Source organism: Orbicella franksi, chromosome 7 (genome assembly GCF_964199315.1).
Source record: "Orbicella franksi chromosome 7, jaOrbFran1.1, whole genome shotgun sequence".
Classification (NCBI taxonomy): domain Eukaryota; kingdom Metazoa; phylum Cnidaria; class Anthozoa; order Scleractinia; family Merulinidae; genus Orbicella; species Orbicella franksi.
In genome coordinates, this window is record NC_138151.1 from 11,658,008 (window position 1) to 11,683,904 (window position 25,897).

Here is a 25,897-nt window from a genome sequence, read left to right on the forward strand (position 1 = left end):
ATGTTCCTGGTTTTATCGATTATACGTTCACTAGCAAACGTGACAATCGTGCTTTTCACGGGAACGTTTGTAACTTGATACTTTTGTTTTCCTCGTAAAGGTAAACCACACGATCCCCTTGGTTTCTCGAAAACTTAAGGGCGATGTGCTTTTTTCTTCACTTCTGGAGATAAATGGTATAAAGTTAAATATCTGGGAAAAAATGGAAGAGGAACGATTTTTTTCAAAACGCTAATTATCAATTCACGGATAAACAAAAACTAATCTAATTATCAGATAGTCACGTCTGACATGTCGACGATCACACAACAAGAACTGAAGACTGTTTTGTAAGCTATACCTATAGTGAAAGAATTCTCTATCTATCTATCTATCTATCTATCTATCTATCTATCTATCTGTCTATCTGTCTGTCTGTCTGTCTGTCTGTCTGTCTGTCTGTCTATCTATCTATCTATCTATCTATCTATCTATATATTTTTGCGAAGTATATCGTAACCAAACAAACTTGTTGGATCAACATTATCATAACTGTTAGGACTACAGTGAGCGCTGTTACCTCCAGGGTTTTTAATTCACAAAAAAATAACTCTTGCACGTCTTGCAGAGAAATAGCTAGAATAATTTGTACCATTAAAAACACCGACCAACTGAATAATTGTCTCCGAAAAACGTATCAAAAAAGAGCAACGTCCTTTTCAGTTTCGGATCAGTTTAAAAAAGTCCTTGCATTAAAAAGTTCTAAACGAGCTCTCCCTATTTGGTGGTAATATGAGATTCAAGTAAGATTCACCAAGAGCGTAGTCTCTGTTGTTTTGACTTTCATTGTCTCAGGAAGGGAAGCAGCAAAAGCATCACCAATATTATTATTCAACAGAGCCAGCTGTGTCACAGTCGTATTGACTTTCTTTGCCTCAGCAAGGGAGCAGCGCCAGCATCACGAAGGTTATTATTCCTCAGATCCAGCTTTGTCAGTGTCGTGTTGCCTTTCATTGCCTCAGCAAGGGAAGCAGCGCCAACATCACCAATGCTATAAGACAACAGATGCAGCTGTGTCAGTGTTGAGTGTTGACTTTCCTTCCCTCAGCAAGGGAAGCAGCGCCAGCATCAACAATGTTATTAGACGACAGATGCAGCTGTGTCAGTGTTCTGTTGACTTTCATTGCCTCAGCAAGGGAAGCAGCGCCAGCAGCACCAATGTTATTTAACCGCAGATCCAGCTGTGTCAGTGCTGTGTTGACTTTCATTGCCTCAGCAAGGGAAGCAGCGCCAGCATCACCAATCTTATTATACGCCAGATTCAGCTGTGTCAGTGTTGTGTTGACTTTCATTGCCTCAGCAAGGGAAGCAGCGTCAGCATCACCAATGTTATTAGACGACAGATCCAGCTGTGTCAGTGTTGTGTTGACTTTCATTGCCTCAGCAAGGGAAGCAGCGCCAGCAGCACCAATGTTATTAGACCACAGATCCAGCTGTGTCAGTGTTGTGTTGACTTTCATTGCCTCAGCAAGGGAAGCAGCGCCAGCAGCACCAATGTTATTAGACCACAGATCCAGCTGTGTCAGTGTTGTGTTGACTTTCATTGCCTCAGCAAGGGAAGCAGCGCCAGCAGCACCAATGTTATTAGACGACAGATGCAGCTGTGTCAGTGTTGTGTTGACTTTCATTGCCTCAGCAAGGGAAGCAGCGCCAGCAGCACCAATCTTATTATACGACAGATGCAGCTGTGTCAGTGTTGTGTTGACTTTCATTGCCTCAGCAAGGGAAGCAGCGCCAGCAGCACCAATGTTATTAGACGACAGATCCAGCTGTGTCAGTGTTGTGTTGACTTTCATTGCCTCAGCAAGGGAAGCAGCGCCAGCAGCACCAATGTTATTAGACGACAGATTCAGCTGTGTCAGTGTTGTGTTGACTTTCATTGCCTCAGCAAGGGAAGCAGCGCCAGCATCACCAATGTTATTAGACCACAGATGCAGCTGTGTCAGTGTTGTGTTGACTTTCATTGCCTCAGCAAGGGAAGCAGCGCCAGCAGCACCAATGTTATTAGACGACAGATTCAGCTGTGTCAGTGTTGTGTTGACTTTCATTGCCTCAGCAAGGGAAGTAGCGCCAGCATCACCAATGTTATTAGACAACAGATGCAGCTGTGTCAGTGTTGTGTTGACTTTCATTGCCTCAGCAAGGGAAGCAATATGAAGTTCTCGTAATGTTACATCAAGGAACGCAGCATATTGAAGTTTAAGACCTGAGCCAAATACTCGAGCCAGCCTTACATGAACATTCCTTTTTTCTCTTTTACATTCGGCAATGCACTCTAATGCAATAGGCACAGTTTTGGGGCCAAATTTGTTGACTTGTGTTGTTATGTTTGCTATAAGATCCACAGCTGTTTCTTCGCACTGGACTGCTAGAATGCCACATGAAAACAAAAGCACCTGTTTCAGCTCACTGAAATAGATCGCGTCAGAAACCAAGCTTTCGGGAGTATTTTCGTGCTTGAGAAGCTCACAACAAAGATAATAGGCGGCGAAAATTTCTTGGAAACTTTTGTGTAGGAAAGCGTAACGACGACATGGTCTCATTTTGCTGCCTCCGGGCTGCACTGACAGGAATCCAAATCCAGATAATTCACCATTGTGATTCCTAAGTTTACGTTCGTCAAAGTCCAAGTTCCCTTCGCGTAAACCATTCAAAGCTATCCGGCCAAGCAATTTTAGTTCCGTTTTGTATACTTCAGTCAGTTGCTCACTGGTTTCTGGTAATCCTTTCCTTCTCCTGAACCTTCTCAGAACACACTCTATTATATCTAGGTACAGTTGAGTACTACTTCCCGGGAAAATGCCCTGACATTCTTCACACAAAAGACAAAGAAGGGCAGTGTTTAAAGGATTTGCCGTCATGTCTTGTAGGCTTTTATCATTGCTCAGCTTGAATAGGAGCTTTTGAGCGAGATCCTCCATGTTTTTGAAGTACTTGTAGATGAACTTTCCTGCATCCTCTACGGTAAATCCTTGGATCTCTAATATGGTGTCACAGTATCTTCTTACCTTCATTCCGGCCTCGAGGCGCGATGTTGCAACTAAGTGACATTTTGGCAGTACTCTTCCCTGAATTATTTCTGAAAACTCGGGCAGTTTACTGGCAGGTAACTCATCCAGCCCATCTAGTACTAGCAAAACGCTTGACTGATTGTGACGAATAAACGTGAAGAATTTCTCTCTGATGTCTTCTTGGATATCTCGGGGCAACAGCTGATCATCAATGGCCTCCCAAATGTCAGACTTGATATCTCGACATTTCAGCAACAGGACGGTTTCGAATTTTGGAAAACAGTCGTCTGCCACTGGCTTTCCTGTAGCCCAGTCGTAGACAAGCTTTTTGCAGTACGTTGTCTTTCCCATACCAGGCTCTCCCTCAATCAATACTGTTCTTGGCTGTGGACATTCTTCATGCGGTTTGAAGATAGTCGACATGTTGACGATTTCGTTCTGTTGACTTTCATTGCCTCAGCAAGGGAAGCAGCGCCAGCAGCACCAATGTTATTTAACCGCAGATCCAGCTGTGTCAGTGCTGTGTTGACTTTCATTGCCTCAGCAAGGGAAGCAGCGCCAGCATCACCAATCTTATTATACGCCAGATTCAGCTGTGTCAGTGTTGTGTTGACTTTCATTGCCTCAGCAAGGGAAGCAGCGTCAGCATCACCAATGTTATTAGACGACAGATCCAGCTGTGTCAGTGTTGTGTTGACTTTCATTGCCTCAGCAAGGGAAGCAGCGCCAGCAGCACCAATGTTATTAGACCACAGATCCAGCTGTGTCAGTGTTGTGTTGACTTTCATTGCCTCAGCAAGGGAAGCAGCGCCAGCAGCACCAATGTTATTAGACCACAGATCCAGCTGTGTCAGTGTTGTGTTGACTTTCATTGCCTCAGCAAGGGAAGCAGCGCCAGCAGCACCAATGTTATTAGACGACAGATGCAGCTGTGTCAGTGTTGTGTTGACTTTCATTGCCTCAGCAAGGGAAGCAGCGCCAGCAGCACCAATCTTATTATACGACAGATGCAGCTGTGTCAGTGTTGTGTTGACTTTCATTGCCTCAGCAAGGGAAGCAGCGCCAGCAGCACCAATGTTATTAGACGACAGATCCAGCTGTGTCAGTGTTGTGTTGACTTTCATTGCCTCAGCAAGGGAAGCAGCGCCAGCAGCACCAATGTTATTAGACGACAGATTCAGCTGTGTCAGTGTTGTGTTGACTTTCATTGCCTCAGCAAGGGAAGCAGCGCCAGCATCACCAATGTTATTAGACCACAGATGCAGCTGTGTCAGTGTTGTGTTGACTTTCATTGCCTCAGCAAGGGAAGCAGCGCCAGCAGCACCAATGTTATTAGACGACAGATTCAGCTGTGTCAGTGTTGTGTTGACTTTCATTGCCTCAGCAAGGGAAGCAGCGCCAGCATCACCAATGTTATTAGACAACAGATGCAGCTGTGTCAGTGTTGTGTTGACTTTCATTGCCTCAGCAAGGGAAGCAATATGAAGTTCTCGTAATGTTACATCAAGGAACGCAGCATATTGAAGTTTAAGACCTGAGCCAAATACTCGAGCCAGCCTTACATGAACATTCCTTTTTTCTCTTTTACATTCGGCAATGCACTCTAATGCAATAGGCACAGTTTTGGGGCCAAATTTGTTGACTTGTGTTGTTATGTTTGCTATAAGATCCACAGCTGTTTCTTCGCACTGGACTGCTAGAATGCCACATGAAAACAAAAGCACCTGTTTCAGCTCACTGAAATAGATCGCGTCAGAAACCAAGCTTTCGGGAGTATTTTCGTGCTTGAGAAGCTCACAACAAAGATAATAGGCGGCGAAAATTTCTTGGAAACTTTTGTGTAGGAAAGCGTAACGACGACATGGTCTCATTTTGCTGCCTCCGGGCTGCACTGACAGGAATCCAAATCCAGATAATTCACCATTGTGATTCCTAAGTTTACGTTCGTCAAAGTCCAAGTTCCCTTCGCGTAAACCATTCAAAGCTATCCGGCCAAGCAATTTTAGTTCCGTTTTGTATACTTCAGTCAGTTGCTCACTGGTTTCTGGTAATCCTTTCCTTCTCCTGAACCTTCTCAGAACACACTCTATTATATCTAGGTACAGTTGAGTACTACTTCCCGGGAAAATGCCCTGACATTCTTCACACAAAAGACAAAGAAGGGCAGTGTTTAAAGGATTTGCCGTCATGTCTTGTAGGCTTTTATCATTGCTCAGCTTGAATAGGAGCTTTTGAGCGAGATCCTCCATGTTTTTGAAGTACTTGTAGATGAACTTTCCTGCATCCTCTACGGTAAATCCTTGGATCTCTAATATGGTGTCACAGTATCTTCTTACCTTCATTCCGGCCTCGAGGCGCGATGTTGCAACTAAGTGACATTTTGGCAGTACTCTTCCCTGAATTATTTCTGAAAACTCGGGCAGTTTACTGGCAGGTAACTCATCCAGCCCATCTAGTACTAGCAAAACGCTTGACTGATTGTGACGAATAAACGTGAAGAATTTCTCTCTGATGTCTTCTTGGATATCTCGGGGCAACAGCTGATCATCAATGGCCTCCCAAATGTCAGACTTGATATCTCGACATTTCAGCAACAGGACGGTTTCGAATTTTGGAAAACAGTCGTCTGCCACTGGCTTTCCTGTAGCCCAGTCGTAGACAAGCTTTTTGCAGTACGTTGTCTTTCCCATACCAGGCTCTCCCTCAATCAATACTGTTCTTGGCTGTGGACATTCTTCATGCGGTTTGAAGATAGTCGACATGTTGACGATTTCGTCAGTCGCTGTTCCTCTTGTTTTCTTCCTGCCTATCACTTTCAGCCTCGTATAAATATCATCAAGCTGAAAGTGAAACTCCTCACACCAAGGAAATGGTGACAGCCATCCTTCGCGCGTTTTGTAAACTTGGCGAATTCCGTCAACAAGCTCAGATGGATCTAAAGGGTCTAAAAGTAAAATGACATGAAAGAGGTTGTTAGTAAACAGCGGCGAAGTAAAATAAGGATTCTATTCAACGAGGTCTTTGGATTAGGTTTCAGTATTTCGTACCTCATTGGCTAATAAGATTAAACATGAACGATAAACATCCACGTGCTTTAAAATTAGATAGGACAGATTCTATTTTCACTCCTCCCCTTGGAAAATCCGAGCTTCTTTTTACCAAATGAGAGAGAGAGATTTCTCGTTACATGTATCTGTCAAAAAAACAATGAAAGAAAACCGGGTCACCATCGATTTTGCAGCGCTGTTTGAGTGACTGCCCTTGGTGTTGCCGTGCTGTTCAGACTTCTGTTTGGTTTATCGCACGATCGTTATTTTTTATTGGTATGGAATGCTGCTAAGTCACTACTCAGTCATCCACTTTATTATGCTATTTTTTGTCATGACAAGTGGTAAGCATTCTTGGTAACAAATTAGGGCTTTAAGAACGTCTGCGTAAGAGGCTACAAATTAAAAGGCCCAGTACAGAGTGTCTTATCCACTACCGGACGTTCATTTTTCCGTCAAACCAACTTCGTCGGTCATCGCAGTGTGGCAATGCGCAGTTTTATCTATTATTAAAATTTTGTAAACTGACCTTTGTCCTCGCTTTCTCCGCTTTGCGTCCTCAAGTTCTCCAACCTTTCCCCGAGAATTGCAATTTCATCTTTTATTTGCTCAATCTTGTCGTTGAGGTTTTCTGTGGATCAACATTTACTCCACTTTAATAAAGATTGAAACCTTAACTACAATATTAGCACTGGTACTGGTCATCAACTGAATTGGCTGTTCCGCTTTCAAAACATGCCAGCTACCACGTTTCTTTGAAGTTACATCCTCAATTATGTTCAAACGAAAAAAAATAAAGAACACAATAAAACGCTGCTAGTCTCCCTAGGCTACACCTACAAAGAAATACCTATTACTGAGTTTTCAGTTGAGCTTTGTTAATCAGTTTTGGGAACTTACTTTCATCCTTTGTTTCTTGTCTTGATACTGTGAAAGCGTCCAGCTTGTCACTGATATTTTTTATTTCACTTCTCATCTTGTTGAGGTCATCTCTGTATCGTTCTGATGGTTAAAAGAGTTTTTTTTAATTCTATAATTCAAGGTGTTTTGTCAAAGAAAGTTGAGATTTTGGCTTCTATTAGAATTTCTGTTCTCTCTGTAGATCCTCAACTATGCCCAATTACTGTATTGGCTGGGTTCCCTGTTTTACTTTTCTGCCTTTAAGTTCACATCACCCCTTTCATCTTGAATGTTTCACATGTAATCGCGCACGTTTGATTTTTTTATATGGCATACACGCAGCATTCACTAGAAGTACCTAGGTCAGTGATCCTGAGCAGTGAGCTTGAGTGTAGATTGGTGTTTTGACCCTAACAATTCCATGCAAGAAACACGACTAACAAACCAATTTGTTAACTGACAAAGAGGAATTCAAAAGTTACAAACCAAGATATGATCACACACTCAAGACAGTGTTTGACCGCATTTCCAAACACCTCGAAGTTCGCCAAAAATACTCCGCTGGGGGTCGTATTTCCAATTCTCTTCACGTTGTTTGTGGTCAAACACGGTCTTTCGTGTCTAATATATTACTTGAAACGTTTTACAACTAACCTCTTCCGTCGCTTTCTCCGCTTTGTAGTCTCAAGTTCTCCAGGGAGTTCTCCAAACTTTCCCCAAGTTTTACCATTTCATCTTTCAGCTGCTCAAACTTGTCTCTGAGGTTTTCTGAGGATCAACATTCACTCCACCTTTAGGCCATGTAACAAAGATTCTGTTTTTAATCCTTAATTACAATATTAGCACAGACATTAGTCACTAACTGAATAAGTTAGTTGTACCTAAACAACGGCCGCTTTGGTTAACTTGCATTCAAATTATTTTTAAACGAAAAAACAAACAAACAATAACAACTAGCGAGCGTCCTGGACTATACCTTCAAAGAAATACATTTTACCGAATCTTCAGTTTACCGTTTCGATCGGTGTTTTGTTTGTCGGGTCTGCCAACCTACCTTCATCCTTTGTTTCTTGTCTTGATACTGTCAAAGCGTCCAGCTTGTCACTGATATTTTCTATTTCACTTCTCATCTTGTTGAGGTCATCTCTGTATCGTTCTGATGATTACAAACGTTTACCACTCTTTAATTTAGGTGTTAAAACGAAAGAAAGTTAAGGGGTGAAATCCCACAGAAAACCTTGTTTCTATAATAGAGCCTCATTACCCTTTATTGGCACAGATATTATTCACCAAGTGAATTGATTGTTCTACCTAAACGATAGCCACTTTTGTTAACTTACATTCAAAATTATTTTTAAACGAAAACACAAACCACAACACCAATAACTATAATAAAACGCTGCAAATGGCCTGGACTACACCTTCAAAGAAATACCTTTTTAACCGAATCTTCAGTTGACCGTTTCGAGTGCGTTTTGTTTGTTAGGTTTAGCAAATTACCTTCATCCTTCGTTTCTTGTATTGATACTGTCAAAGCGTCCAGCTTGTCACTGATTTCACTTCTCATCTTGTTGAGGTCATCTCTGTATGATTCTGAAGATTACAAACGTTTATCACTCTTTACTTTAGGTGTTAAAAAAAAAAGGAAGTTAAGGGGTGGCATCCCATTGAAAACCTTCTTTCTATAATAGCGCCTCAATCATTACATTTTTCGGATGGTTTTCCGTGAAACTGGTTCACGCTGCTTCGGGACTCAAATTTGATCGAGAAATATAAAAACTGAAACATTAATCAACAATACTATGGTAATCTTAACAGGATGGTAAACACGGAAAATCCTACCGTGAATGCGTTGGTTACGGGCGAACAAACCAATCAGACTCACGCACTTGCAACACAACATGAGAAGTCTCTACGTACGAAAGAGTGCAACAGAAATCTCGCCGAGTTTCTTTCCACAATTAAATAGGCCATTTCCGAGTTACCTAAGTTTGCCTCTGTTTCAAAATGAGTCTTCGTACAAAACCTTTCATATGAAAAAGAGTTTGATTTGCATGAAAATGAACCTGTAGTCGAGAAGCATTTTCACGCGAATGGGTTCGCAAGAAGACTTCTTTTAACACAGGGGCAAGAGGCAACTCGGAAATGGTCCATTACACATTCAACGAGAAAGACGCAAGGGTCGTTGTGTAATTATTGGCAGCAATAACTTAATTTAAGTCTGTCCTACAACTGACCTTCATCTTTGTTCTCTTCCAATGAGGCAGTCAAGGTGTCCAGTCTTTCCTTCATTTCTTTCATTTCACTTCGGATGTTGTTTTTCATTTCACTGTTCATCTGCTGTAATTTGTCCCTGATGTTTTCTGAAGATAAATATTTACTTTGGCTTAAGCTCAAATTCACATTTTTGGTGCGAAAAATAGAATAAATAGGTCGAGTTTAGGTATCTGATACATCGAGCCGAGATGAATATTTCCCCTTTAGACTATTGATCCGTAGCCTTGCGGGCTACGGGTCAATAGCCCATGAGTCCTCCCTACTCGAGGACTATTACTAATAGTCCTCTAGTAGCGTGGCCAATTAAAATGCAGGATTTGCATTAATCCACTAGTTGGGTGATACTGATTAATGTTATAATCCATTTTCGCTCGGGCGCGACTGGTCTAAACACGTCACGTGACCGAATATTCCCCAGCTAAACTTAGGAAATATCCGAGAATATCCGAGAATATTCCCCAATTTTCAAACTGCGCGGGTTACGCAAAATATTTGAAGGATAATAAACACAATAACCTCCATTCGACTTTGAAAATATGCTCGGATGTTTGTCTTTAGGCATGATCTGTTCCTCAAAGCTCACAGTTTTCCTCGAGCTACTCTCTCGGAAAACTGTTCGCTTCTCGGAATAATAATGTCCGCGGACAAATATCCGAGCATATTTTCGCGCCAAATGGAGGCTACTGTTTATATAACGAGGGGAGTTTTTATTTAACAATTAGACTTTGGACAACAAAGGATAACCAAGTAGCCATTTTGTTTAACCTCCTGTCGTGTTTTTCTGGCACTGAACGATACAAAGCGACGATAGTTTGATGACCTCGAAACATCGCTGCGGAGAAAAATTGGTCCGACAAGATGCTCGATCAAGTTCTTCAAATTGCGGAGCGAAAAGGTTGCGCACATGTTGAACTGATAGCGAAACCTTTCTGGGAGAATTGTAAACTTGTGTTTATCTTTGTAAGTTTCTCCTACAACTGACCTTCATCTTTGTTCTCTTCCAACGAGGCAGTCAAGGTGTCCAGTCTTTCCTTCATTTCTTGCATTTCACCTCTGATATTGCTTTCCATTTCACTTTTCACCTGCTCTAATTTGTCCCTGAAGCTTTCTGAAGAATAAAATTTATTTTTGTTTACGTGGTTTAGACATTATCTGCGCAAATAATGACAAATAGATGCATTGACCGAAATGAATCTTTTACCAACAAACTTTAGAAAGCAACACCTAAGGGTTGAAAATGAGGGCTTTTATTTAACAATATAGACTACGAAATCTATGCTTCTTTCGGCTAGCCTCGAGTGGACTACAATAGATAACAGAAACTAAGAACAGAACGTGTTACTGTCTTAGGATAGCGCAGTAGCCGTTTTGTTTCAACTTAGCCATTGAACCCCTCATCATCTTCGTTCCCGAAAGTAATTAGTGAATTGTGTCAATAAAGGGGAAGAGGAAAGTTCAAAAAGCGTCACAGCTGATTTGTATTTCGTTGTTCATAACTTTTGTTTCATCTTTCTTCGAATTGGCGCAATCCACGCAATATCCTTCCAAAAATTCTTATTTTCCCACGAAGTTTATTAATCTAAAAATAGCATACTCTTAAAGGTGATCTCGCAAATCGTCATAAGAGATATGGACTTCTAGCTTTATACACTTCTCGCCTTACCTACAAAGGAACTTGCGTCATTTAGATTCAACTACCCCTAAACCGCGGAAGAGAATTCTTAGTACCTGTCTAAAAGTATGAAAATAAAGTTCATATTACCTTCCATCTCTTCGAGTTTCTCCTTGATGCTGTCATCATCTTTCTTCCATTGTTTCATGAGTTCACGAAAATGTTCCTCCATATCAGGATCCATGGTATCATGCTCAAGATTGTCGATGTATCTTCTAAAACTTGTTCCTCCCAATCTTACCAGGGCTTCACGGATTTCCTGCCAGTAAGCATTGAAACTTGCATCATCAACAGAGGCTTGATTGGCATGGCCGTACACAGTGTTCCTGTAATACTTCACTCGGGCGATGTCATCTGCGGTACTTGTGTCTGTTGATGGGGGAAGGTTATCCCAACCTTTGGTTGGAGCATCGAAACCACAAATATTTCTAAGCAGCACCGTTAGAAGTGTGATATCAAAGGTTGCTGATGTCACAGGTGAATGAACAGGATACAGCTTTCCCCATTGTGTAGGATTAAGCACTTTCTTCACTTTCTTCTTTCCAACAGAACCAGTATAAAGTGCATGCAGTGTAGGTTTATGTCTTAATAACACTCCATGGAGAGTCGATGGAGAATGTACTTTATCAAATGTGTCTCTCAGCGCCTTGGATCCTAAGTCCACCAACAGACGACACAGCCTGGCATAATTAGTCGTCTCTTTGGAGGACGCGAATGGTGATGGAGCAGCCGCCATGGATGGGCGCCCAATAACCCTACAAAGGCATTATTTTCAGCTCTTAAATTAAATTGCTTATATAAGTAAACTAAACAACTCTATGGCAAAGATTTAATTAGGTCAAATAATAATAATAATAATAATAATAATAATAATAATAATAATAATAAAATGAAAGTGAAGAATGATCATCGCAGTTAATTTTCCAATTTAAGCAATTGGAAAGAAGAAGCCTGAAACAACAACAACAACAACAAAAAATCAGGGCTTCAACGGGATTTGAACCCGTGACCTCCGCGATACCGGTGCGATGCTCTACCAACTGAGCTATGAAGCCACACATTGGGAGCGAGGTTAATTAGTTGAGTTCATATCTTCCCGTGAGGAGTGAACTGATGTGAAGTTTGTATGAAATAATTCATATATGAACTGCGGTTGAAGATGAAAGTGAAGAATGATCATCGCAGTTAATTTTCCAATTTAAGCAATTGGAAAGAAGAAGCCTGAAAAAAAACAGCAACAACAAAAAATCAGGGCTTCAACGGGATTCGAACCCGTGACCTCCGCGATACCGGTGCGATGCTCTACCAACTGAGCTATGAAGCCACACATTGGGAGCGAGGTTAATTAGTTGAGTTCATATCTTCCCGTGAGGAGTGAAATGATGTGAAGTTTATATGAAATAATTCATATATGAACTGCGGTTGAAGATGAAAGTGAAGAATGATCATCGCAGTTAATTTTCCAATTTCAGCAATTGGAAAGAAGAAGCCTGAAAAAAATCAGGACTTCAAAGTGATCATTCTTCACCTTCATCTTCAACCGCAGTTCATATATGAATTATTTCATATAAACTTCACATCATTTCACTCCTCACGGGAAGATATGAACTCAACTAATTGACCTCGCTCCCAATGTGTGGCTTCATAGCTCAGTTGGTAGAGCATCGCACCGGTATCGCGGAGGTCACGGGTTCGAATCCCGTTGAAGCCCTGATTTTTTGTTGTTGCTTTTTTTTTTTCAGGGTTCTTCTTTCCAATTGCTTAAATTGGAAAATTAACTGCGATGATCATTCTTCACTTTCATCTTCAACCGCAGTTCATATATGAATTATTTCATATAAACTTCACATCAATAATAATATAATAATAGTAATAATAATAATAATTAAAATTATAATAATGATAATTATAATAATATTTATGATAATGATAATGATGATGATGATGATTGTTTCGTCAATAGAATGAATTAGTAACTTGATTTCCTGATTGATTTTGATTGACACTAAATTATATAATTTAGCCACGTGAATACGCCAGCTTTCAGTTCAGATATTATAGATTCGAAGATATGTGCATGTTTTGCTGACCTGTCTCGCTGACGCGTCTTCTGTTATACCCCGACCTGTTTATCTGTTGCTGACCTGTACACCGTGAAACAATCCTTCTACACATTGTCAAAGAAGAAAGTTCTCAGTGCTGTAATTCTAGCTGATAGTTTTACTCGTGTGTTTATGTACCGATGGATCCTGTTCAGTTTCTCAAATGTATTTCGTTCTTTTCTTTAGATCAAATAATAATATATTAGAATAAATTATACGATTTGCGTAACCTAGTTGGATTGCCTGTTGGTTTTATTGGACCAATAATGACGGTGATAGGGATGGTGATAGTAATGGGGATGGGGTTCGGGATGGTGATAATGATAATGATAACGATAACGATAACGATAACGATAATGGTAATGGTATTGGTAATGATAACGATAACGAAAATAATAATAATAATAATAATAATAATAAATATTTTAACAGGATGACCCATCAGTGTATCAAACACTGTTATCAAAGGGGTCCTGTAAAAGAAACTATAATGAAAATAAGGTAAAAAAGGTAAAGGCTTCTTTCTGCAGAACAGACAGGAACACAAAGCACTGAACAGCAAAATGTCTTCTCGGGATCTACCCTAGTGTCCCAGAGGGTGTCTCCGTAATGAAAGTTTGTTGAGTTTACACAGAAGAGTAACCTTCAGCATTTCTATGTGATAAACCTCTAAATTGTTAACCAATCTATCCTGGATCCAAGTTCGGGAAAAACCTTGATATTCTTTGTAATCTGTACTCTCAACACTATGGACTTTTCAATCGACACTTTCAAAGGCGACATCCACTGTCCATTATATCATTGTGTAAAATAATATAAGACCCTTCTAATGGAAATGAACCGAGTATCGGCTAATGAAGGTGGTCTGATCAATTAGGAGTTCATTTAATACACAAGGGTTTTGGTGAGCCAGAGTTGGGACCTTCTTCAATAGATTTTACTTACAGCATACCAGAATAAGATTAATGAGATTTTATCCTTATGAGCACTGAAGCACATGAAATTTTCATTGTACATAAATAAACACCCATAATTTCCAGTGAGACAGATATGTCTTACCGTCTGTGAAATGTTTTCTTAGAAGTTTTCAATCGTCAAGAAACAAAACCGTCTCGGATCAAGTGGTGATTTGTCCTGAAATTAAGAAATACCAAGTGTCAGATCACAGCACAATATAGGAACTGAAACAACTACAAGAAACATAGCACATATTACACCAGGAGTAATGCATATTCACTAAAGAAAAATGAGCAATAAACATTAACCACGCAACAGATTAGAAAGAACGACTACTTCTGTCCAATCAGTTAAGTTATATAGAATATGCATGACATAGACAAAATATTCTGTTTCAACCTATAAAAAACTATCCATGGAGTATAGGAAGTAATATTACACACCTATTGTGGAATTTCTGCAACCACAAGTAAGAACTGCCTCTACAAAGGGGAGGTGACTTTTGATATTCCTAAAAAGAAGAATGACTGAAAGTTACATAATCACAAGGTTGGCATCCCATGAGGGGGGGCACAGTACTTTAAATAATGGCCTATACAGGGAGGATCCATCCGAAATGGGTACCTTTTTCAGACTTCAGGTACATAACAAGATAGGGATTTCAAAAGTTTAGGTATATGAAAGGGTCGGGAAATCTGTCTTTTAGGTATTAAAAAGGGCCTTTAATTAAATTATTTCAACCAAGCGCACCTCACAGCTGTATCATTTATGTTATTAAGCACTACATGAAAAAGAGAAGAAGGCTTTCTCCTTTTCTGCAGATTTATTCATAATATGGGCCAGTTACAGCAGTTACAGCGTTCTTAAGTAGGTATGTGAGGGTTATATATGTTATGACATACTAATTACCTCAGCTGATGTTCCCCTGAACAATCATAAAGGAATATAAGTGTTCCAGGAGTACATGTACAGTGGCCACTTATTTCTGAAAAGAATAACACTCATTAAGTATGAGACATATGTAGTTAGATGTGCATATAGAAACAGCCTATTAGGGAGAGAGAGTTTACTGTTCTGAGCTGAACTCCTGGGTTGCCATTCATCCAACAAGAATAAAGCTGAAATTAATATAATAAACAACCAAAGTGTAAAGTGAAAGACGGGAACCAAACACCAACACCAGTACCACTTGCACTATAAATTGCCTTACTGTACCCTACTTTCACCTTCACTAAAACAAGCAGCAGTATCAGTCTTGGACAACTATCATCTACACCACCAGAACTACCCGAATCATGACTATAAGCAATATCAACTCACTACAACAGGGTATAACATCTCTACCACCAAGCCGGCTTCAAATAATTTTTATTGCACCACGGGACATATGACTTTAATTCTCTATTTAGGTTGAACAGATTGTAGACACATACAGATAATCTGATAGCTCTATCCATACACATGCCTGGATTAATAACTGTGTTTAACAGCACAATTTATGGGGAAATTTCCACAGCAAATTGTGATGTAAACTTTTCTGCAAGCCTGGATGTCGAAGCTTATAAAGCAAAATAAAACACAGATCCACATAATGTACGATTTCTTAACTACGTCACAAAAAAAAAGTTGGTCTTGATACACAATCTTAGTGACAAATATCTAACTCTTTTTAGTGCTCAGTCGCAAGGTCCAATCATAAATAATAATGTAAAATAAGTAGGACAGTATGTTTTCTCAAATCTGGTTAGACAATGCCCCATAACCAAGTGCTTTCTTCCAGCACCTCATGATAAACAATTACCATCAGCACCACAAAGACCAAGATGTACCATAAAACATCAACTAAAATCAGACACACCAACACCAGGGTATACCTACACCATCTATAAAACCACTGACATCAGCAAATACCAGCATGTACCTACACCTTCCATATCACAACTAAAATAAGCAACACTAACACCAGAATGTATCTTCACCATCTCTACCACAACGAACATCAACATCACCAACACCAGGGTGTACCTACAACATCTATATAGCTACTGACATCAGCCACATCAACACCAGGGTTTACCTTCACCATCTATATAACCACTAACATCAGGATCACCACATGCATGAATACTACATACAACAAAACAAACAGCATCAGCAAAAGCACTTCCAGACCTGCTGCCCACAGCAATACTATAATGATCATGTTCATCACCAGGAGCTAGCCTGAAGAGTCTTCAGACCATGATTACACCTCAACCACCATCCTGACCATCACCTGCACCATCCCAAATGACTACAACTCACCACCTACATGACTACTTCCATCAGCACCACTTCTACTTCCAACAGTAACTAGAATACCTCTACCATATAAAAGACCACTACCAATAGTATTAGCATCTGTACAATCACCAGGATATGCACCAAAAATACTACCAGTACATACACCACCACTATCACAAGCTCAACCTGCCGCAACATTACCTTATGCTTCCCACCTGCATTATAACCATCACCACCAACAGCAACACCAAAGAGAACACCAGCAGCACATTAAGCAACATGACTAGAAACAACAACACCAAAAGCACTGCCACTGAAACCACATTGTTACAACACTGCCACCTGCACTACCAATACCATCATAAGCAACTACCTGCCACAGCAAAAGAACTTGCTCCACCACTATCACATCATTAGCCACTAATAACAGCAGCAGTAGCACCAGGCACCATGAGTAACCATCAGTTAACACAATCACCATGAAGACTATCGCCACCACTGCCATCTTCCACCACAAAGAGATGAGCAAATGGAAATATATAAGGAGAGATTTCGTTTGATTTTCAAACAATGCTTACCTTATCAATTAGGCAAATTCTGCCCTCAAAGTTGTTTTCATCAGTGAAATAAAGGAATGGTTGACAATGATTCCTGAAATAAACAACAAATGATTTAAGTGTGACATACATGTAAGGCTACATATTCATAAACAACAGCTAGGGTGTACCTACATTAACAGCACTAGGGTGTACCTACATTAACAGCACTAGGGTGCACCTACATTAACAACACTAGGGTGTACCTACATTAACAACACTAGGGTGCACCTACATTAACAATGCTAGGGTGTACCTACATTAACAGCACTAGGGTGTACCTACATTAACAACACTAGGGTGTACCTACATTAACAACACTAGCGTGCACCTACATTAACAACACTAGGGTGCACCTACATTAACAACACTAGGGCATACCTACATGGTGTATACAACATTACACCAACACTAGGACGAACCTACACATTCTCTACAACCATTGACGTCAGTGACACCAACACCAGGGTGTACATTTACCATCTATACAACCAATGACATCAAGAATACCAATATACCAGGATGTACTTACACCATCTATACAACCAGTAACATCCGCCACACAAACACCAGGGTGTACCTACAGCATCTATACAACCATTGACATCAGCGACACTAAAACCAGCGTGAACTTTGAAAATCTGTACAATCAGTAACATCAGCCACATCAACACTGGGGTGTACCTTACCCATTTAAACAACTACTGACGTCAGCGAAACCAACACTAGGGTGTACCTTGACAATTTATACAACCAGTGACATAAGCGACACCAGCACCAAGGTGTAGTTACACAATCTATAAAATCACTAATATCAGCAACAACCACATCAGGGTGTACCTTCAAAATCTATAAAACCACTGACACCAGCGATACCAACATCACAATGTACCTACACCATCTAAACCACTACTACCATCAGCATCACCAACACCAGGGTGTAACTTTACAATCTTTAAAACCAATGACATCAGCACCATTAAAACCAGGGTGTACCTATCTCATCTATACAACCACTGACATTAGCCACACCAAGACTAGGGTGTACCTTCACCATCTATACAATCACAAACATCAGCCACACCAACATCAGAGTGTAACTTCACTATCTATACCACAACTAACATCAGGATCACCAACACCAGAGTGTACCTTTCATACCTTTACAATCACCGACATTAGCGCACCAACACCAACACCAGGTTGCACCTTCACCATCTAAAGTACCACTGACATCAGCATCACCAACACCTGGGTATTCCTTTACCATCTATACCTCATTTAGAATGAGCATCAAGAACACCAAATATACCTGCACCTTTTGTACAGCCACTGACATTAGCGACAGATACACCAGGGTCTATTTACACAATCTTTACCACCACTAACATCAGCACACCAGAGCATACCTACACCATCTATACAATCACTGACATCTGCGACACCAACACCAGGATGTACCTACAACCATCTAAATAACCACTGACATCAGCCACACCAGGACAAGGGTGTACCTACAACCATCTATACAAATAATGAGATCAGCCACACCAATGCCAGGGTATGCATAATCCCTCTATAAAACCACTAACCTTAGCCACACCAAAACAAGAGTGTACCTACAACCATCTATACAACCACTGATATCAGCCACACCAACACAAGGGTACACCTACACCATCTACACAAGCACTGTCATCAGCCACACCAATACCAAAGTGTACCTACAGCTACACCATCTTTAAAGCCAGTCTAACCTCTGCACAACAACACCAGCCATCTTAACAACCACTGAGATCAACAACACCAACACCAGGGCATTCCTTCACCATCTAAACAACCATTAACATTAGCATCACAAAGTGCTTGAGCACTCCTTCCAACAAAACAAACAGCATCAGCACCAGCACTTCCAGACGTGCTGGCGACAGCAACACTATAATGACCATAATCATCACTAGGAGCTAGGCTGAAGCATCTTCAGACCATGATTACACCTGAGTCACCATGCTGACCATTACCTGCACTATCACAAGCAACTACACCTGATGACCTACATGACCACTTCCATGAGCACCACTACTACTTCTGCCATCAACTAGCAGTACCTCTACCATATGCAGCACCACTACCAATAGTACTACCATCTGCAAAATGACTATCATTGGCACTAATATTAAAAGTACATGCACCACCACTGCCTCTAGCTGTTCTTGCAGCACCACTACCAATAGTACCACCATAAGCATATATAGGCACCAGAAATACTACCAGTACGTGCACCATCACCACCACTAGCTCTACCTACTCCAATAGACTACCAAGTATACTTCCCACCTGCACCAAATCCTACATGATCAATGACAATGTTAGCAAGCAACTGATTAAGGCCAGCAGCGGTGGCACCTTACCAGCACCAACACTTATACCCCAATATTACAACACCGTCACCTACACTACCAATACCATCTTAAAGCTAAGCAGCTGGGACAAGAACTTGATTAACCCCTATCACATCCTAAGCACTAACACCAGCAGCAGAAGCACCCACCACCACCTACACCACTTGTAACCATTAGTTAACACAATCAGCACCTAGATTATCACTATCACTATCACTATCACTATCATTATCACTATCACTCAGCCATCTTCCTCTACAAAAAGATGAGCAACTGGAAATAATTAAGGAGAGATTTTGTTTGTTTCTCAAACATTGCTTACCTTATCAATTAGGCAAACTCCCCCACAAAGTTATTGTCATCAGTAAAATAAAGGAATGGTTGAAAATGACTCCTGAAATGAACAAGAAATGATTTAAGTGTGACATACATGTAAGAATACATAAACAAACTTGAAACAGGATAATCAAATTCATTACCCGACTATGCTTCATTTGACCATATAGAAGATAGAAAGAAAATGCAAACTATGTGATCGTACACGTAACACACAATAATACCCAGAGGCGATCCCACCTTTCATTAAACAACAGCGACTTATCAGGAACCACAATACCTTTTGATATACTAAATTGTGAACATATCATAACTTTCATCTGTTGAATCCATTTGGAGTGTGCATTCTTTTGATTCATAATCCATTTTTGGATTCTAGAAAACAAATGCGAAATCCCTTTTAGGATTCCAAGGTCCTGATTTGTATTTTCTCCCCCAGACCCAAAGGTTCCCTTACAAGCCAAATCAACAGGTCCATGGATCCCGGGGCGAACAGTTTATTAGCATTTCTGTAGCACGGTTTCAATTTCCACCGTTTCTACTTCAGCTTTCAGACTTTCATCCTTGTCTAGCTCATGTAAATTTGTTTTCATGAATGACTGTCAAGTCAAAATCAATTTACCAACAATAATTTTGGTAACTAATACAGTACTAATCTGAAGAAACCTAACAGGGAACGCGTTTGTGAACGGGAACGGAACGGATAGAGAACGGGTACAAGAACGTGAATGGAACGGGTACAGAGCAGGTAAAGAATGGATACAGAACGGATACCCAACGGAAATGGAACGGATACGGAATGGTTACGAATCACAAAAATGGAAAAAAGCGTTCTTCATAACGCAAACTATAAGAGAACGTGTTCTTCAGAACACATGCTGGTAAGTTACACTATCAGGGTGCTTACCAAGGATTTGGAAACGATGTAACTTTAAATACACGTTTGTTCAATTTTTGTCCAGCCCAATGATCTTGAGAAAATGACAGAACGAAGCATCCTATCTCTTTTTTTATTTCTTTTTACACGCACTAAGCAAGCATCTTCCCTCTATCTTCTTGTCCATTTCATGTTCATCGTGGCCATTTTGTTATTGTCAACAAGCTCAACTTATGTCCAAATAAGGAAATGGATGGACAAGTCGAGTTAGACTGGGATTGAAAGGTTTCCTTGTTAAGGACGGTGCCAACTTTTGTTAGTGCGCACACGTTCTGCGCATCACGCAAGGCAGGTTTAAGTGCCACGTGCGCGCTGGGGTTGACACTGACGCAATCAACTACGCTACCAAGTACACGACTAAAATGAAAGCAAAGTTTTCCCACTGTGACTAAATCAAGTTTAATGAACCTGTACTTAAACCAGGAACACCAGAATAACAGCATATCGCTGACCACTAACTATTAACGTCTTCCAGCTGAAAAACTAGCTGTCATCTGTCGCAAATTATGCTGAAATCCAACTGTAAACATATACCTGCAGATGGCGTAGTGCGTGTGCAAGACAAGTTCGAGATATGCAAATGTTTTATTTACTGGGGAGGTGACAGGAAAATATGTAACGGGCACCGCAAAGGTTTTCAAAAAAGATCAATAACTTTAAAAAACGCGTGGCTACCCCTACATTTTATGTTATGAGATGGAAATGGCAAGCCTATTCAACACGTGATTAGTTTCTGGTTGTGAGCAAAAGGTATTTAGACTGTATTTTAGCTGAACCAGAGGAAGGCTGTCAGAGACCCTAAAAGTGCCGTTGCAACGATTTTGTTATTACAAACCTACCCAAAATGGTTTTAATGTTACCATTTACCATGTAGTTTTAAGATCTTTATTAATGTGTTTGCTTTTCTGTCTGTAAAGGCGAATTCTGAGGAAATCTGTGAAGAAATATCCTTTCTTTCTTTTTGCAGAAAAATGCTGATGTCAGCATTTTTGTTGAGATGCAAGGCTAATTATCTCGAAAAAATGAATGGCTACCCCAATTTTTCTTCTGATATTCCAGTAACCTTTGCAAAGATCTACTTTTTCCGCGTGGTCCTAACCTGGCGCAAAAACCTTTGTATTTAGTAGGCACCATCCTTAATTAAGAGAAACAAAACAAAACATCGATGTTTTGGTTCACTTTTATTACAGTGTTGTTCACCAACTTTGCGAAAGGATCGGTGAGGATAATGTTCAATCTTAACTGAGCATTCGCCTGAGAAAATAACATCACTAATAGTATCACAAAATGCTCCCTTTGGCTTTTTGTCAGTACTTTGCACCGCTTGCATCCTCCAGCCAAGTTTCTGCCGCATTCACCGAATAGTTTTCGCCGATACTTCAATGTTAAATCTCACTAAAAGTATTCGTGTAAATACAAGAGCCGAAAGTTCGTCTTTTGCTTGCATTGTTTTCATCGATGGCGTTAAAAGTGCTTGGCAAGCTGGTTCACTTCTTCCTTTCCTCGGGCATTCACACAGATTACTGGTTGCTTTGTCTCGTTTCGGAAAAGAACTTACTATTTAAAACTGGCCTTGAAGTTACAATACCATCTTCTCATATTTTTCGAGTAACTGGACTCATATTTTCACCACAAAAATTTAAGTTTACTGTCCGTATTCTCGCATAGAGGCGACAGTTTTAACCCATTTTATGAAATGCAAATGAGTGTCGCTAATCTTGTAAACGAGTTCTTGGAAACCTTGTTCCTCTGAATGAGTTCCAAGAACGCTTACCGATGGAACGCTCACAGAACAGGAACAAAACGGCACAGAACGGATACAGAACGGGAATGGAACAGATACAGAACAGTAACGGAACAGATACAGAACAGATATGGAATGGATACAGAATGGGAACAGGTGGCTGAACGCGTGTGGAACGGAAATAGAATGCGTTCAGTCAAGTGTTCCCTGTTAGGTTTCTTCTGATCAGTACTGTAAGCTTTCCCTTATTTGAGTTAGTGATGCCAATATAAATCAGAATAAATCTGCTTACATTTCATAATTTCTCATTACAAGCTCTCATCTTGCTTACCTTTTTGCTGAACTGAAAACTTCCCTTTGAATTCAGTTGATCGCAGTCACCAAGAAGATACAGCTGTGATCTTCAAAAGGCGATGTGTTTCTACATGAAAATCAAAATGAAATCAATTCACCAACAATAACTTCGGTAACTAATAAGCTCTCCCTTATTTTAGTTAGCGATGCCAATAAATGTGCTGACACTTCATAATTTCTCATAACAAGCGCTAATCTTCCCTAGCTTTTTGCCGAACGGAAAACTTCTCAACTTCCCTTCAGTTGAAAATGTTTCCCTTCGATCGCAGACACCAAAAAGATACAGCTGTGATCCTCAAAAGGCAATGTGTTTCTGCATGAAGCAAAGAATATTGTCGTTAGATTGAGATAAAGTGTTTATGCAAGAAGAACGACTGATCCAACATGTCGTCTAGACAAGCTGTACAAAGTCACATGAAGTTGATAAATTATTCCTGACGGTGCTCTTTCTATTACCTGTGTTGTCAGTAACATAAATGCTTCTTGATAACTTTTTCTACTCTTAAAGAGTTACGAACCTCTGGGAATCTATTTTAGCATTGCTAGTACACTGACTGCCACTCCCCCGGCCCACTGGACTGAGGGTGTTTCTGCACAAATTTGTGATTGCGTATTGATCAGGAGATCAACAGCACTCGCCCGGAAACTGAATACAGTGAAACAGTTGTGTTATCATGAGATCAAAACCACTGTAATGCAAATCAACAAAACACTTGTCTAACCACAGGCAGCCCAAGCTCTCTTTATGAACCACACAAGCAACACAACATGGCATCGAATTATAAGGGTTTATATGGGATTTTCTACAAGATATCCATGGAGGTGGTTAAAAGTGAAAATTCTCAATAAAAATGGCTTACCTTATTCCATACGTGTGTTGTTTGCTCCTGGTGTGATTATTTTACCGATTGAACTTGATTTAAGCGACTTTTTTGAATTCCGATATTCCCTTTATAAAGAGAGGACAAGGCGAAACACCTCAGTCGGAACAGCCTGCCGAACGAAGTCAAAAATCCCAGGCTAAAATGTACCCACGGCCACAAATCCACCGCAGAATTCAAGGGCAAAGGTTGATCTTTCATTTCAATCCTCTAGCCACACAATTGCAGCCCTGCGAGCGACGCCAGGTGGCTCTTCGTGTCCCCAGTGAAACGATAAAACTATGGAAGAGCTCCGTGTCGTTTGATCCGCGACATAACGACCGTTGAAATCGGCTTGGTAACCTCGTCATGTTGGCAAACCAAGACTCGCGGGGGTACTAGACCGCAATTTGTCAAATTTGTCAAACGTAAGATCAACGGCGAAAGCTCCGTAGAAACTGAGGAGATCATTTTTGAAGTGGAAGTCATGGTAAGTTTTCACGTTTACGCACCATTGAGTTACTTGGTCCTCGCCTCACCAATTTAACTTCATCTCCCCATAATTCGTTAAGAATTCTCCCGAGCAAAAGAGAGTTCAATTTGCTTACGGCAATTTCTTTCTCTTCGTATGCTCTAGACAAAATTTTGCTGGCTTCCATTACAGTTTCCTCACAATATTCGTAATTCCACAATACCCTAAGAGAAGCAAATTTAGTTTATCAGCTCGGGAATATTTTATACAAACAAATCAAAGATGCATAAACGAGAAAACTTACCACGACTTCCACTTCAAAAATGATTGTATCTCCTCAGTTTCTACGGAGCTTTCGCCGTTGATCTTAAGTTTCTTTGGTTTTGAAGCCATTTTGCAAAAGCGTTCTGTACGATTTTTATTTAGCATTGTAAATTTGACCTGATGGGATTACAAAAAGTTTAGTTGACAAATTGCGGTCTAGTACCCCCGCGAGTCTTGGTTTGCCAACATGACGAGGTTACCAAGCCGATTTCAACGGTCGTTATGTCGCGGATCAAACGACACGGAGCTCTTCCATAGTTTTATCGTTTCACTGGAGACACGAAGAGCTGCCTGGCGTCGCTCGCAGGGCTGCAATTGTGTGGCTAGAGGATTGAAATGAAAGATCAACCTTTGCCCTTGAATTCTGCGGTGGATTTGTGGCCGTGGGCACATTTTAGCCTGAGATTTTTGACTTCGTTCGGCAGGCTGTTCTGACTGAGGTGTTTCACCTTGTCCTCTCTTTATAAAGGGAATATCGGAATTCAAAAAAGTCGCTTAAATCAAGTTCAATCGGTAAAATAATCACACCAGGAGCAAACAACACACGTATGGAACAAGGTAAGCCATTTTTATTGAGAATTTTCACTTTTAACTACCTCCAAGGATATCTTGTAGAAAATCCCATATAAATCCTTATAATTCGATGCCATATTGTGTTGCTTGTGTGGTTCATAGAGAGAGCTTGGGCTGCCTGTGGTCTAACGTGATGGGGCGTCATCTACATCAGACTTGATTCATACCAAGTGAACGAGGACTCGCATCAAACATTTTAAGAAAAAGGCCTTAGTTGCGGAAAAGGCTTTCAGTTTGTATCAGGAACCATAATACCTTTTCATAAACTAAGTTGTGAACATAATCATAACTTTGATCTGTTGAATCCATTTGGAGTGTGCATTCTTTTGATTCATTATCCATTTTTGGATTCTAGAAAGCAAACGCAAAATTCCTTTCATGATTCTATAAAGTCTGGATTTTGTATTTTCTCCCCCAAACCCAAAAGCTCCCTTTCAAGCCAAATCAACAGGTCCATGGATCCTGGACGAACAGTTTATTAGTATTTCCGCTTTGTTAAGAAAGTATGGTTTCAATTTCCATCATCTCTACTTTCGCTTTCAGATTTTCGTCCTTATCCAGCTCGTATTAATGTTGTTTTCGTGAATGACTGTTAAGTCAAAATCAATTTACCAACAATAATTTCGGTAGCTAATGAGCTTTCCCTTATTTTAATTAGCGATGCCAATATAAATCAGAATAAATCTGCTTACGTTTCATAATTTCTCATTACAAGCTCCGGTCCTGCTTACCTTTCTGCTGAACGGAAAACTTCCTTCGAATTGAGTTGAAAATGTTTCCCCTCGATCGCAGTCACCAAGAAGAGACAGCTGTGATCCTCAAAAGACAATGTATTTCTGCATGAAAGTCAAAATGAAAACAATTTACCAACAATAATTTCGGGAACTAATAAGCTTTCCCTTATTTTAGTTGGCGATGCCAATAAATGTGCTTACGTTTCACAATTTCTCACAGCAAGCGCTCGGTCTTCCCTACCTTTTTGCTAAACGGAAAACTTCCCAACTTCCCTTC

The 25,897-nt window shown here is 40.4% G+C and overlaps 2 protein-coding genes across 2 annotated transcripts; both read right to left on the minus strand.

The window, feature by feature from the left end:
- Positions 1-825: 825 nt before the first annotated feature.
- LOC145493859 (uncharacterized) lies at positions 826-22,721 on the minus strand. Its single transcript, XM_081473336.1, has 16 exons — positions 22,635-22,721; positions 19,609-19,680; positions 16,867-16,939; positions 14,915-14,990; positions 14,449-14,516; positions 14,108-14,182; positions 11,037-11,701; positions 10,257-10,382; positions 9,235-9,360; positions 8,498-8,590; positions 8,052-8,153; positions 7,652-7,765; positions 6,998-7,099; positions 6,627-6,728; positions 3,506-5,994; positions 826-2,174 (listed from the first exon to the last, which is right to left on the minus strand). Exons 7-16 carry the CDS (start codon positions 11,680-11,682, stop codon positions 1,056-1,058), a joined length of 5,019 nt encoding a protein of 1,672 aa, XP_081329462.1. The 5' UTR covers positions 11,683-11,701; positions 14,108-14,182; positions 14,449-14,516; positions 14,915-14,990; positions 16,867-16,939; positions 19,609-19,680; positions 22,635-22,721; the 3' UTR covers positions 826-1,055.
- LOC145493857 (uncharacterized) lies at positions 22,667-24,761 on the minus strand. The gene is made up of 3 exons (XM_081473335.1): positions 24,294-24,761; positions 24,030-24,213; positions 22,667-22,724 (listed from the first exon to the last, which is right to left on the minus strand). Exons 1-3 carry the CDS (start codon positions 24,416-24,418, stop codon positions 22,707-22,709), a joined length of 327 nt encoding a protein of 108 aa, XP_081329461.1. The 5' UTR covers positions 24,419-24,761; the 3' UTR covers positions 22,667-22,706.
- Between the last annotated feature and the right edge of the window lie 1,136 nt (positions 24,762-25,897).